Below are 12,734 nucleotides of genomic sequence, written 5' to 3' on the forward strand. Positions count from 1 at the left end.
TGGGTTTATTTCTCGGTACATACACAACTTGATAGTATTATACTGGGGGTTCATGGTGGGGTTCACACAAAAGATCAGGGAAAAAGCGGTCTCCCTCAGCGGAGAAAGAGAAAAGTCAGAACTGAAGCTGATGGCTTTGGAAATCGACTAAGGATTTTCTATGAACCCCACTTTTATATTTAGAAATACTGTTTTGAACGCCTCAACCCTTGAGTGCACCCGGAGACTAATCGGAGGAGGTGGGAATAATGGGAATAGCCATCACAATCATAAGAAAGCACGATTCAAGGAGGGAAACTTGCTCAGACACCAAATTTATCTCAGCAGTCTGCTCTCAGAAGGACCCAGGGGATTCACGATTTATGCAGGAGGTGTCGCCCAGGGGGTGTTGATAAGGATCCACACCCCATGTGCCCGGGGCACAGTGGTGATGCAGTTTAACCCAAGGGAGATGGTCCGGGACTGCCCAGGACTGCAGGTTTCAGGCCCAAATCCATGACCTAACAATAATCTATTTATGCCGCATTTTGCCTAAAGGAGGGGGCTCCTCTCATTATTTATATGTTCAGCTCCTCACCCCAAGGGCAAGCAAGAGGCCATCCCCCAGGCTCTGTGGGGACGTGGTCACCTAAGCGGATGGGGGCCCGGGCAGGGTCCGGGGAGGCCCCTGTGCGGCGGGTTCAAGGGCGCAGCTGGGGACGCGGCGCCCCCAGGCCCGAGGCCGACGCCAGGGCCCGCAGCTGCGGGAGGCCGGGGCCGCCTCTGCCGCTGCCGCTGCCGTCCGGGCCCAGCGCCAGCCGCGGCCGCGCCTCCAGGATGCCGGGACGCCTTCCCGCGCCGGTGCCCGCGGCCAGGGGGCCGCAAAAAATAGTGACGGCGCCGGCCGGGTCCCGCGGCCCAGCTCCCCGACGGGCCCGGGCGGACGCAGCCGGGGGCGGGGGCGGGGGCGGGGCCGGGCTCACACCTGCGCGCGCCCCTGCACCGCGGCACGGCCCGGCGAGGCCCCGGGGGCGCGGGCGCGGGGCGCGGGGCGGGGCGGGGCGGCGGGGCAGGTGCGGCCTGGGCCGGGCGCCGCGAGGGGAGTGCCCGCGCCCGCCCCTGCGCCCGCCCCCCGCCGCCCGCGGCTCCTCCTCGCCGCGCCTCGCCATGGTGGAGCGGGGAGCCGCGGCGCCGCTGCTGCGCTGGGCCGAGGGCCCCGCCGTGTCCCCGCCGCGGGCCCCGGAGCTGCAGGCCGGAGGCCGGGGCTGCGGCGCGGGCGCGGGCGGGGGCGGCGGCGGGGCCGCGGGGCCGCGGGGCCGGCGGGGGCCGGGGGAGCCGGGCGCCTCCGAGGTGCTGCTGCAGCCCGGGCGCCTGGAGCCGGGCGACGTGGAGGAGGACCAGGTGGTGGCCGTGTTCGTGGTCACCTTCGATCCCCGCTCGGGTGAGGGCCGCTCCGGGGAGCGCGCGGGGGGCGGGGGCGGGGGCGGGGCAGGGTCGGCGCCGGGCTGGGGGCGGCGGGGAGGGCTCGCTGCGCGCGCACCTGCACCCCCGCCCCGCCGCGGGGCCCCCACGAGGGCGCGGGGCTTTGTTCCCGGCCCCCCCCCCCGGGTCCCTGCGGAGCCGCAGCCCGCGCGCCCTCCCGCAGCCGCGTTCGCACTTGGCCGGCGCCGGGGAATCCTGCTCGCAGCCCCGGGCGCGCGCGCTTTTGTTTTCTGGCTCGGCTGAGCGGGTCCCCCCGCCCCCGGGAGAGGAGGGAGCCCCCCAGGCGGACGCCGCAGGGGATGGCCCCGAGCTCGGGGTCCCGGGGCCCCGCCCCGCCCCGCGCTAACTTTGCGCGCGGCCAAGTTCGCTCCGACCCCGCCTCCGCCTCCGCCGCCGCCGCCGTCCGGGGGATTCGCGCCGGGAGCCTCGGGGGGCGGCGGCGCTCGAGGCGGGCGGAGGAGAGGCGGCCGCGGCCGCGGGAGGCTCCTGGTGCCGCTTGGGACGCTGGAAGGGCCCCGAACAGTCTTGGGCTTAGCGGCGCGGGAAGGGCCGAGCGAGCGGACAGAGCTTCACGGCGGCTCAGAAGGGGGCGCCGGTGCGCCCGGGGCGAGCCTCGGGGGTCGGGGGCTCGGGGGCTCGGGGGCTCGCTAGGGGCCTCCAGACCCGGCTGCCTGGGCGCCCTGGGGCGCGGCTTCTCGGCAGCCCCGTGTGTCTCCCCGGAGTGTGGAGCCAGTGCCTGCCCGCCGGTGAAGGGACAGACCCGCCTCCTCCTGGTCCTCCCTGGATGGGATGGTCCTCCCTGGATGGGATGGTCCCCCCTGGATGGGATGGTCCTCCCTGGATGGGTTGGTCCTCCCTGGATGGGTTGGTCCCCCCTGGATGGGATGGTCCTCCCTGGATGGGTTGGTCCCCCCTGGATGGGATGGTCCTCCCTGGATGGGTTGGTCCCCCCTGGATGGGATGGTCCTCCCTGGATGGGATGGTCCCCCCTGGATGGGTTGGTCCCCCCTGGATGGGTTGGTCCCCCCTGGATGGGTTAGTCCTCCCTGGATGGGATGGTCCTCCCTGGATGGGTTCTGGTGGACCCCAAGGGTTGCCACGCGGTGGGAGGAGAAGGGTTGGACTGTTCAAGCGGCAGGCGGTCCAAGCGTCCAGGCCCGGTGACCTACCCAGGGCCAGGGATTATAAGGCAGCAAGACACGGGAGGAAACCAGGGCCAACAGGTGGAGGGACCAGGCCCCTCTGACTTCTGCGTGTCCCCTGGCCTTCAAGCTTTTTCTTTGGCTGTGTGTCCAACCCCGTGTTGGAAGGTGATTTTACACCCCAGTGCTCTCGCGTGTGTCGCTGGCAGAAGCGTCACGAGATAGTACTAACCCCGTGCACACGTGGTGTACACTGGTATCTTCTCTTTCTCTAACACGTTGGTTGACTCGAGCGGTTGGGACTCCCAGTGGAGTCTGTGGATCCAACTGGATACCGCTCTTTGGGCCAAACTGGTCAATCCTTATCGCTAGACAAAAGCAGAAACGTTGTGACTTAGGCCCTGTACCCCATCACCTACAGGTAAAGAGATGCTGGCATGAGCCATTCTGGGAAAGGCTGAAGGACAGAAGAAACAGCAGGGGGACGTTAACAGGGTCTGGTTCTGCAGGCCTAGCTTGGACAGTAGAGGGTAGGGAGAGGAAGGGGGAAAGGGGATCCTACACGAACCACAGATGGAGTTGATAAACCTGGAGAGCACGGCAGGCCTGGGATCCTTCTTCACGTCAGTCCCAGCTGCGACCAGCATTTGGCCGGGTGTGTGTGTGTGTGTGTGTGTAGACGGAACAGTTTTCAAATTAAGGTTAGTGTGGACAGAAGGGATTGTAAGTGATACCCGGACACCGTGCAGGTCTTTACTCTCAAGGGTGTTTCATGTAATCGTGGTCCTCACTAACTGGAGCATCGTTTCCACCCAGTTTTCTCCATGAGCAAAACAGACCAAGGCTGAGTGAGTGATTTGGAAATACTAAGTAGCCAATGACACTTGACTCTAAGTCCCGTCTTTCTAGTGTACTGCGTTGCCTGAACCTCTGTCCCCCAACTTTTTATCATTACTGTACCCAGGGAGTGGAGAGGAAGGGGAGGAGAATGTGTTTCACTTTGGTTGCTGGTTTTGGTTATGGGTGTTTTTTTTTTTTTTTTAAACTGTTCCCTGCCCATTAACTTAACCTCTCTCTTGTCATCTATCACAGTCCAAGATGGCACTTTGTGTCATGTTAAAAAAAAAAAACCCATAAAACCTCTGATAGTACCTCTAGAAAGTGATAATGCTATGGTCCATCTCCTAACGTGGAAGTTGGAATGAATGCTCCTGAGATTTTGGATCTTCCAAGGGTAGCAGAGCTCCTGTGGTGTCCCCTTGTGTGACAGGCGAGGAAGTCATCGTCTGGTGACGTGAGAGGCCGGTCCTCAGTTGCCCAGTGAGCTGGAGACCTCTCGGGACTGGGCCAGGTCTCCTGGTTTGAGTTCAGTATCCTCCTGACTCTGCTATGGAGGCAGATCACGTGTTACTATTTAATCCAGCTTTGCCAAGAGGGGCCGGGTAGCTCAGTTGGTGAGAGCCTAGTGCCCGTGACCTTGTCCACCAAGACTTTGGCCCTTCCTTAGTCTCGGATACCACCAACAGTAGAGTGCAGACTGGCTTTTTTACAAAAATCAGAACATATCACAGATCTTCTCAGGTGGCAGATAGTCTAGACTATTCTTCCTCTTGTTTACCTCTTTCTTCCTCTCCACTTTCCTGTTTCTTCCACCTGCATCATTTCCTTCCCTAGGAGCTCTCTCCCCTTCTTCCTCCTCGCCAGACCTACCGAGTCTCCCCAGACCTACCGCCAGGCCCACAGCGGTTTCATTCAGCTTCCCACCCCATCTGAGGAACTGTGGGCACCTGTGCACGCAGGAGGGCGAGAGAGATGTAGGAAAGGAGGGTCCCCAGCTGCGGTGCATCAGTGGGGCATGAGGAGTCCGTGTGGAGAGAGGGGATGTAAGAGAGGGTAGGGACAGCCCGGGTAGCCCAGCCCGCCTTCAGCCCAGGGCATGATCCTGGAGACCGGGGATCGAGTCCCACGTCAGGCTCCCTGCATAGAGCCTGTTTCTCCCTCTGCCTGTATCTCTGGGTCTCTCACAAATAAATCTTTAAAAAAAAAAAAAAAGGGTAGAAGGGAGGAGTGGGTCCTTGTCAGTGGGCAGGTGTGCGCACAGGTAGACGCACCTCTGGCAGGAGAAGGCTCAGCGATTCGCAGACTGGTGTCTGGCAGGGAACGGGTCCTTTTCTGCTTCTGGAGACAAGTTTTCGGTTGGGCATCTATAGGAAGAATCGGAGAAGAGGGGAGAGGTGTGAAGAATGGGATTTGCTTTGGATTCACGGCTTGAAGAGTATGCTGGTCACATCCGCAAATGACGTGCGGACTAGGGACTTGGGGTTCAAGTGGAGCGGAGGCTCTGTCCTCGTGCAGCCTCTCCCTGGAGCAGGGAGCCCCTAGAGTGGCGGTGCTGGCCATCTGGGCTACAAAGCTGCTATTGAAACCAGGCCCAGATGCTAACTCCGAGGGCCAGGTGGAAGAGGTTGGCAGCCAGAATCTTGTTTTTTCATTGTGTGCAGCCCATGAGTCAAGCCCCAATTTTTAATTTTTAATTTTGTTGAATTTCTAGTAAAATTTTCCTACTTTTTTCTGCCTGCTTGTGTGTGGGCCTGCGGCAGAGGAGGCTTTGGACCCGGTGTCTGACGCCAGTGAATCACTGGACTGTTTCTTTTATAAGAGATTCACTTTAAAATGCTGTGTCCACCCCCTCACCGAGTTATTTCGTGGGGACTTGGGGGGAATTCCTATCCATTGTGTGTTTGCCTTGGAGGGTTGAGGGGAGGAGGGCTGAGTTGTTTTTTTTTTTTTTTAAGATTTTATTTATTTATTAATGAGACACACAGAGAGAGGCAGAGACCTAGGTGGAGGGAGAAGCAGGCTCCCTGCAGGGAGCCCGATGCGGGACTCGATCCCAGGACCCCATGATCATGACCTGAGCTGAAGGCAGACTCTCAACCACTGAGCCACCCAGGCGTCCCAGAGCTGAGGTTTTGGAAGATAAGCTCTTTTCCTATCGTTTTTCCTATTGTTCTTGATGAGATGAATTACTGCCTCTTCCTCCCTCAACTAGCCACGGCCCAAATTGCCCCTGAACACCTGTTTCATTTCCTCTACATGCTCCTCAGTTTGTATCAGGTGAGCGTGTTTGAGATCACACTAGCCTTTTTTTTTTTTTTTTTTTTTGAGATCACACTAGCCTTAATCTCCACGCAGTCTCCATAAAGTCCACACGACACCAGCATTTTCTTTTACGCGGTGGAGACGAGGCGGGCACAGCGGGATCCTGGTCGTAGCTCGGAGCACTGACTAGTGCAAGTAGTAAATGGCTCCAGCCCTGGCTGGGGGGAATGAGAATGGAAGATCTGGAACATCATTTTGAGATGCAAAGAGCAGTCCTAAGAATGGGCAGCTCCAAGGGCAAAGAGAGGGTGGCCTCGTCGGTCAGCCAATAGGTCCTCAGAATGATGGCCCGGGGGCCACATCCTCCCTCGGAAGGTCCCTTGGAAGGTCCCTCAGAGGGCGGGGGAGCACGAGTGCGGTTAATTTCATTAATCCCACGTGGGCAGAGTCTTCCCTGGGTGCTGGGGATTCACCTGCTTGCGGCTTCCAGGGAGAAGCCAGTTTGGGACCACCTGCTGTGGGTTCCCTTCCTTCTCCTAAAAGGCCAGCGAGTGAGGCAGTGGTGGGAGGCACGCCCACGGTTACGGGGTGGTTACGGGGTGCCCGCTGTGGGGGAGCTGGCCTCTGATCCTTCAGCCCCCCGCTCATCACTGTACCGGTGAGCACAGCGGATGCCCTGCAGTCACCTGCACCGGCCCAGGGGCGAGCCAGGTCCCGGGGCCTGCCCTTCCTCCGCACACGGCTGTCCAGGGTGACATGACACAGGGCCCGGGAAATGGAAGGGTTCCTCCTCCTAGAATTAATGCGCTGGAATTCAGCCTTGGACTGGCCTGGGGCGGACTTGAAATCCCCAGGATTCATTGCTTCCTGCCTCAGGTGTCTTTATACTGACGCTTCCTTTGCTGTGCACATGCTCTCATCCCAGGTGGTTTATTTTTATTTTTATTTTTTAAAGATTTTATTTATTTATTCATGAGACACAGAGAGAGAGGCAGAGACACAGGCAGAGGGAGAAGCAGGCTCCATGCAGGAAGCCCGACGTGGGACTCGATCCCGGGTCTCCAGGGTCACGGCCTGGGCCGAAGGCAGATGCTCAACCACTGAGCCACCCGGGCTGCCCTCATCCCCGGTGGTTTAAAAACTGTTCCAGAACCATTTACAACCAAGAGTCAGTAGAGGCTGTTTCCTTCTCTGGTGTTCGGAGTCTGAACCAAATAATCTTTTGAGGTTTCTCCCTCCTGTGGCATCTGGTGGCTCCCGAAGCAGATGAGGGAATGTGGTGCTGGAACTACAAGTGTTCCCGGATTCTTGCCTTCCTTCTGGAGACAGGATTCCTTCTTACTTCCCGACTGGAATTAGCAGATGTATATGCTGCTAGAAAGAAGCTGATGCCTGGTAAGAGAAAAAAAAAAGAATCAAGGAATCTGTTGGGGGAGAGCAAAGGGGTGCAAAGTTCCACTCTTGAGGTCAGAAGGAGCTGTAACAGGATTGTCCTGATGCGAAGCCCTCGAGGAGATTTTTTTTAATTAATTAATTAATTTTTTTTTAAATTTATTTATGATAGGGACACAGTGAGAGAGAGAGAGAGGCAGAGACACAGGCAGAGGGAGAAGCAGGCTCCATGCACCGGGAGCCCAACGTGGGACTCGATCCCGGGTCCCCAGGATCGCGCCCTGGGCCAAAGGCAGGTGCCAAACCGCTGCGCCACCCAGGGATCCCCGATTTTTCTTAATTTAAATTCAACTTAATTAACATAGCATGTTATTAGTTTCAGAGGTAGAATTTAGTGATTCATCAGTGGCATGTGACGCCCGCTGCTGATTCCATCATGTGCCCTCCTTCCTGCCCATCACCCTGTCACCCCAGCTCCCCCCACCCCCTCCAGCAACCCCCAGCTTGTTTCCCAGAGTTAGGAGCCTCTCACGGTTTGCCTCCCTCCCTGTTTTCATCTTCTTTTTCCTTCCCTTCCCCTGTGTTCAAGAGGAAATTCTTGACTGGGAACCACCCAACGGGAGTGGGGAGGAGGAGGAGGAGGAGGAAGGAAAGTCACGTATTTCCCCTTAGAGATTATTTTGGTTGGGATCCTTGTTCTGTCTACTTGGACTATTTCGAGATGAACTTTCTAAGAGGCAGCAGCAGTTAGCACTCGTGTCTGTTCTCCTGGAGAATTGCTGGTTGCCGAGGCCACCTCACGGGGAAGCAGCAAAGGAGGCAGAGGCGGTCCTGGTTGTCGTTCACAGGATGGAGGGTGACTCACCTGGGGCCGGAGCTCCCCAAACACCAGCCCTGGGAGGCCCTGGCATGTACGCAGCTGCCAGGCTGACCTTCAGGACGGCAGGTGGCAGGTGCACACCGTCTGTCCATCCACAGCCAGGCTCGGCCTTGCCCTCTGGCTTCCCCTGGGTGGCTGAGCCACCGGCCCAGGAAGCTGGGAGCCCCCGTTCCTTTCAACAGGGACATGTTTGCCTTTGCAGGAGCCCAGCCCCTGGCACTTGCTGCCAAGTCATGTTCTGCCAATATTTATTGACCGGCTGGTTGGATGTCCCTAACGCAGATGGCCACCTGTGGCCCTGCCCTATAAGTTGTCTTTGAAGCTGGAGGCGAGGTGGGGCCTTGAGGTGGGCCCACGGGTGGCCAAGGCCGGAGGCAGGAGAGAGAGAGGGGGAGAGGCCCTTGTCCGTCCAAAATCAAAGGGTCAAGAAAATGACCACGTACATGATAAAAATAAAAAATTTGATCATGAATCAAGCCCTGGAACAGATGAAGACAAAAGTGGATGAGTGAGTTGTGTAAACTCATTTCCATTCTGTCTCAAATTTTAACTTGCATGAATCTCCTTTGTGTTGTTTTCCTCTTTTCATTGTTTCTGGGTTTTATGTTTGTCTTTTTTTTTAAAAAAAAGATTTTATTGATTTATTCATGAGAGAGACAGAGAGAGAGGCAGAAACACAGGCAGAGGGAGAAGCAGGCTCCACGCGGGGAGTCCAACACGGGACTCGATCCCAAGTCTCCAGGATCAGGCCCTGGGCTGAAGGTGGCGCTGAGCCACCTGGGCTGCCCCCCCTCCCCCCCCCCCCCGCTTTTTTTAATGTGGACTTAACTTCATTGAGTTGATCTTTTGATAATCTGCAACCTGGGTAATTTGTACTGCTAAAGTTTTAATAAACTTGAAATGAGAAAAACAAACAAAAAAACAACAACCCTCTTTCTCTGGTTACCCCTCAGATGAGCCTTCTGTTGAATCCATCGGGGCCCCAGCTGCCTGGCGTAGTTCCTACGGGGCAGTGAGGGTATTTGGGAGGCTAGATGGCTTGCAGTGGGGAGGCCGGGCCTGGGGTGGCTAGCATTCAGTGAGGGGGTTTTCTGGCATTTAATTACTCGCCGCAATGATTTCATTTTTGCAGAATCGCTTTCCTCGAAGCCTCTACAAGTTTTATATGTAAACTGGTTTCTAATTTTTTTCATTCTTATTTTTTTTAAGATTTTATGTATTCATAGGAGACCCAGAGAGGCAGAGACACAGGCAGAGGGAGAGGCAGACTCCTCGCGGGGAGCCTGATGTGGGATTCGATCCCGTGACCCCAGGATCACGACTTGAGCTGAAGGCTGATGCTCAACCACTGAGCAGCCCAGGCATTTCCAGTTTTTGTGAATAGTGTAATATTTCTGTTAAGCATGACCTTTAGCCAACGATGCCTCTTTATTACCCTTTTTATTGCACACTGCCTCAATTACATTTTGCTTTTGCAGAGTCCTTTCTGCTTACCTTATGGTTTTCCACATCGCCTTTATTTACATTATGTTCCCCAATTTGAATGTTGACATTTTTTTAAGACCTCAGAAAAGTTGAAGGAATAGTATAGTGCAAACTTAGAGTCTGCCCCCATTTCTTGGACATTTTGCCATATTTGCTTTATCCTTAACCGTATCCTTAACCTGCATTCCTAAAAATCACTGGGCTGTGAAAGACTTGGAGTAAAAAGTCACAAGGTGTATGGAGAAGATGGGGTCAGGGCATAGCACTCAGAAACTGTCAGTGACCTGTTTAAGCAAAGATGGGAACCGAATATACGAATGGTAGGACGATTTTACATACGGTAATGAATTAAGAGAGACATAAATACTCAAAGTGTGGCATTTCACCTTAAGAAAGAGCTGACTTTGCATAGGAAGGTGGATGTCGGAAGTGTGGAGCTTGTGATTTATGGTGAAGTGGAAGGAGGGCTATGTGACATTGGATGGCCAGTGGTGGCCCTAGAAGTGACAGGCGCAGCTTTTTATTTTTTCTTTTTTTTTTAAAGATTTTATTTTATTTATTCATGAGAGACACAGAGGGAGAAGCAGGCTCCATGCAGGGAGCCCGATGTGGGACTCCATCCTGGGTGTCCAGGATCATACCCCAGGCCAAAGGCGGTGCTAAACCGCTGGGCCAGCTTCTAACCCAGTGAACGAAGGTAACGCACGGGCGTTTGAGTTATAGCGGGGACTGCATTCTGTGCATTTCTGTGTGGCTCATTCCTGCTCGGGTGCAGTTTTCAGCATTCAGGTTGCTACTCTTGTGACCAAAATTGTCTATCAGCAAACAGGAAATCCCCTACGATCAGATTGTTCCTTAATCGTATCAAATGCTTTGGAACAAAATCAGCCCACATTCTAGCCGAACTGACTATGGACTGGTGTGCTGCTCTTTTTCTGCCGAACTATTGGACACTAAGTTCCAGACATCATATCATTACATTTCTGAATATCTCATTTTAAATCTAAGAATAAGGGGATCCCTCGGTGGCTCAGCGGTTTGGCGCCTGCCTTTGGCCCAGGGCGTGATCCTGGAGTCCTGGGATCGAATCCCATGTCGGGCTCCTTGCATGGAGCCTGCTTGTGTCTCTGCCTCTCCCTCTCTCTCTCTCTCTATGTCTATCATAAAAAACAAACAAACAAAAAAAACCCACTTTAAATCTAAGAATAAGGCCATTTTCCTACATAACCACCATATCATTATCAATCCTAGGGTAACTAACCAAGCTCAATTCATCCATTGGTTTATTTATTCTTAATTAATAAATTTAGCTTTTTTTTTTTTTTAGACCAGTTTCAGGTTTACAGAAAAACTGAGCAGAAAGCCCAGAGCGTTCCCATCTACCACCTCCCCACCCAGTTTCCCTGTAGTATTAACATCCAGCATTCGCGTGGCTTATTTGTTACAACTGACGAACCGATACTGATAAATTGGCTGAAGCCCATGGTCTGCATCAGGGTTTACTCTCTGTGTTGTACCTTCTGTGGGTTTGAAAAATGCACAGTGTTATGCGTCCACAGTAATGGTATCCTACAGACACAGTTTTACTGCCCTGAAAATTCACGGTGCTCTACTTACTCATCCGTCCTTAACCACTGATCTATTTGCTATCTAATTTGTTGTTTTCCAGAGTGTCGCAGAACTGGAATTACACAGTATGTATGTAGCCTTTTCAGACCGGCTTCTCTCACTTAGCAGTATGTGTTTAAGTTTCCTTCATGTTTTTGTGGCTTGATAGCTCATTTCTGAGTAGGATTTTATTGTCTGGATGTTGCACAGTCTGTTTTTCCATTTACCTGTTGAAGGATACCTTGGTTGCTTCCAGTTTGGGGCAATTACAAATAAAGCTGCTATAAACATTCATGTGCAGGCTTTTGTGTGGACGTGAGCTTTCGCTCATTGGATAAATATGAAGGAGCAGGAGTGCCTGATTGTGTGGTAGGAATATGTTTAGTTGAGATCCCTGGGTGGCTCAGTGGTTGAGCATCTGCCTTTGGCCTAGGGCGTGATCCTGGAGACCCGGGATCGAGTCCCACATCCGGCTCCCTGCATGGAGCCTGCTTCTCCCTCTGCCTGTGTCTCTGCCTCTCTCTCCCTCTCTCTGTGTCTCTCATGAATAAATAAATAAAATCTTACCAAACTAAACATATTCTTTTTTTTTTTAAGAACCTGCCAAACTGTCCTCCAAAGTGGTGATACCATTTTGTGGTATCACTCCCACCAGCAGTGAATGAGATTTCCCATGGCTACAGATCCTTGTTAGCATTTGGTGTTTTCCATGTTTTGGATTTTGACTATTCTCAAAGGTGTGTAGTAGAATCTTGTTGTTTTGATTTGGAATTCCCTGATGATATGACATTTTGAGCATGTTTTTCAAATGTTCATTTGCCGTCTGGATAGCTTCTTTGGTGTGATGACTTCTAATCTTTTGTCCATTTTTAATTTTTATTTATTTGTAAAGATTTTGTTACTCGTGAGACACAGAGTGAGGCAGAGACATAGAGGGAGAAGCAGGCTCCTGTGGGGAGCCTAATGTGGGACTCAATCCTGGGACACCGGGATCATGACCTGAGGCTAAGGCAGACGCTCAACCACTGAGCCATCCAGACATTGCTATGTTTATTTTTATATATATGTATTTCATATATATAAATATGTATATATGTATTCATGTATTTTTTTTGTTTTTTTTTTTTAAATATAATCTCTACCCCCAATATGGGATTTGAACTCACAACCCAGAGATCAGGAGTCACATGCTCTACCAACTGAATCAGCCAGGTGCCCCTATGTGTGTGTATATGTGTGTATATATATTTTAAGATTTGGTTTTTGTCCATTTTTTAAATTGGGTGTTTATATTAATGTTGTGTCTTAGAAGTTCTTTATATATTTGTATGTATTTTGGATTAAGCCTTTATCACATACCTTTTTACAAATATTTTCTTTGAGTCTATGGCTTGTCTTTGTTCTCTTAATAATGTCCTCAACAGATCAGAAGTTTTTAATTTTAATGAAGTGCAATGTATGAGTTTTTTTCTTCATGGATTGTGCTCCTGATGTTGTGTCTAAAAACTCGTTGCTGAGGGTCACCTAGATTTTCTCCTATGTTACCTTCCAGAAGTTTTATAATTTTGTATTTGGTAATTAGGTATACTATTCATATTGAATTACTTTTTGTGAAAGATGTAAGGCTGTGTCTAGATTCATTTTTTTTCTTTTTTTTTTTTTGC

The 12,734-nt window shown here is 52.9% G+C and overlaps 1 protein-coding gene across 3 annotated transcripts in view; it reads left to right on the forward strand.

Moving 5' to 3' along the window:
• The first annotated feature begins 1,131 nt into the window (after positions 1-1,131).
• The window catches only part of DENND11 (DENN domain containing 11), a 46,640-nt gene continuing 35,037 nt past the window's right edge, over positions 1,132-12,734 (forward strand). For 2 of the 3 annotated variants that reach the window (XM_072762846.1, XM_072762847.1), the window contains exon 1: positions 1,132-1,420. In XM_072762846.1, the coding sequence (XP_072618947.1) occupies positions 1,147-1,420 (274 nt within the window). In that variant the 5' untranslated portion in view covers positions 1,132-1,146. Of the gene's footprint in view, positions 1,421-5,078; positions 7,101-11,667; positions 11,808-12,734 lie in introns of those variants that run through there. The other variant, XM_072762848.1, reaches the window with a different exon arrangement.

Source organism: Vulpes vulpes, chromosome 7 (assembly GCF_048418805.1).
Source record: "Vulpes vulpes isolate BD-2025 chromosome 7, VulVul3, whole genome shotgun sequence".
NCBI classification, from domain to species: domain Eukaryota; kingdom Metazoa; phylum Chordata; class Mammalia; order Carnivora; family Canidae; genus Vulpes; species Vulpes vulpes.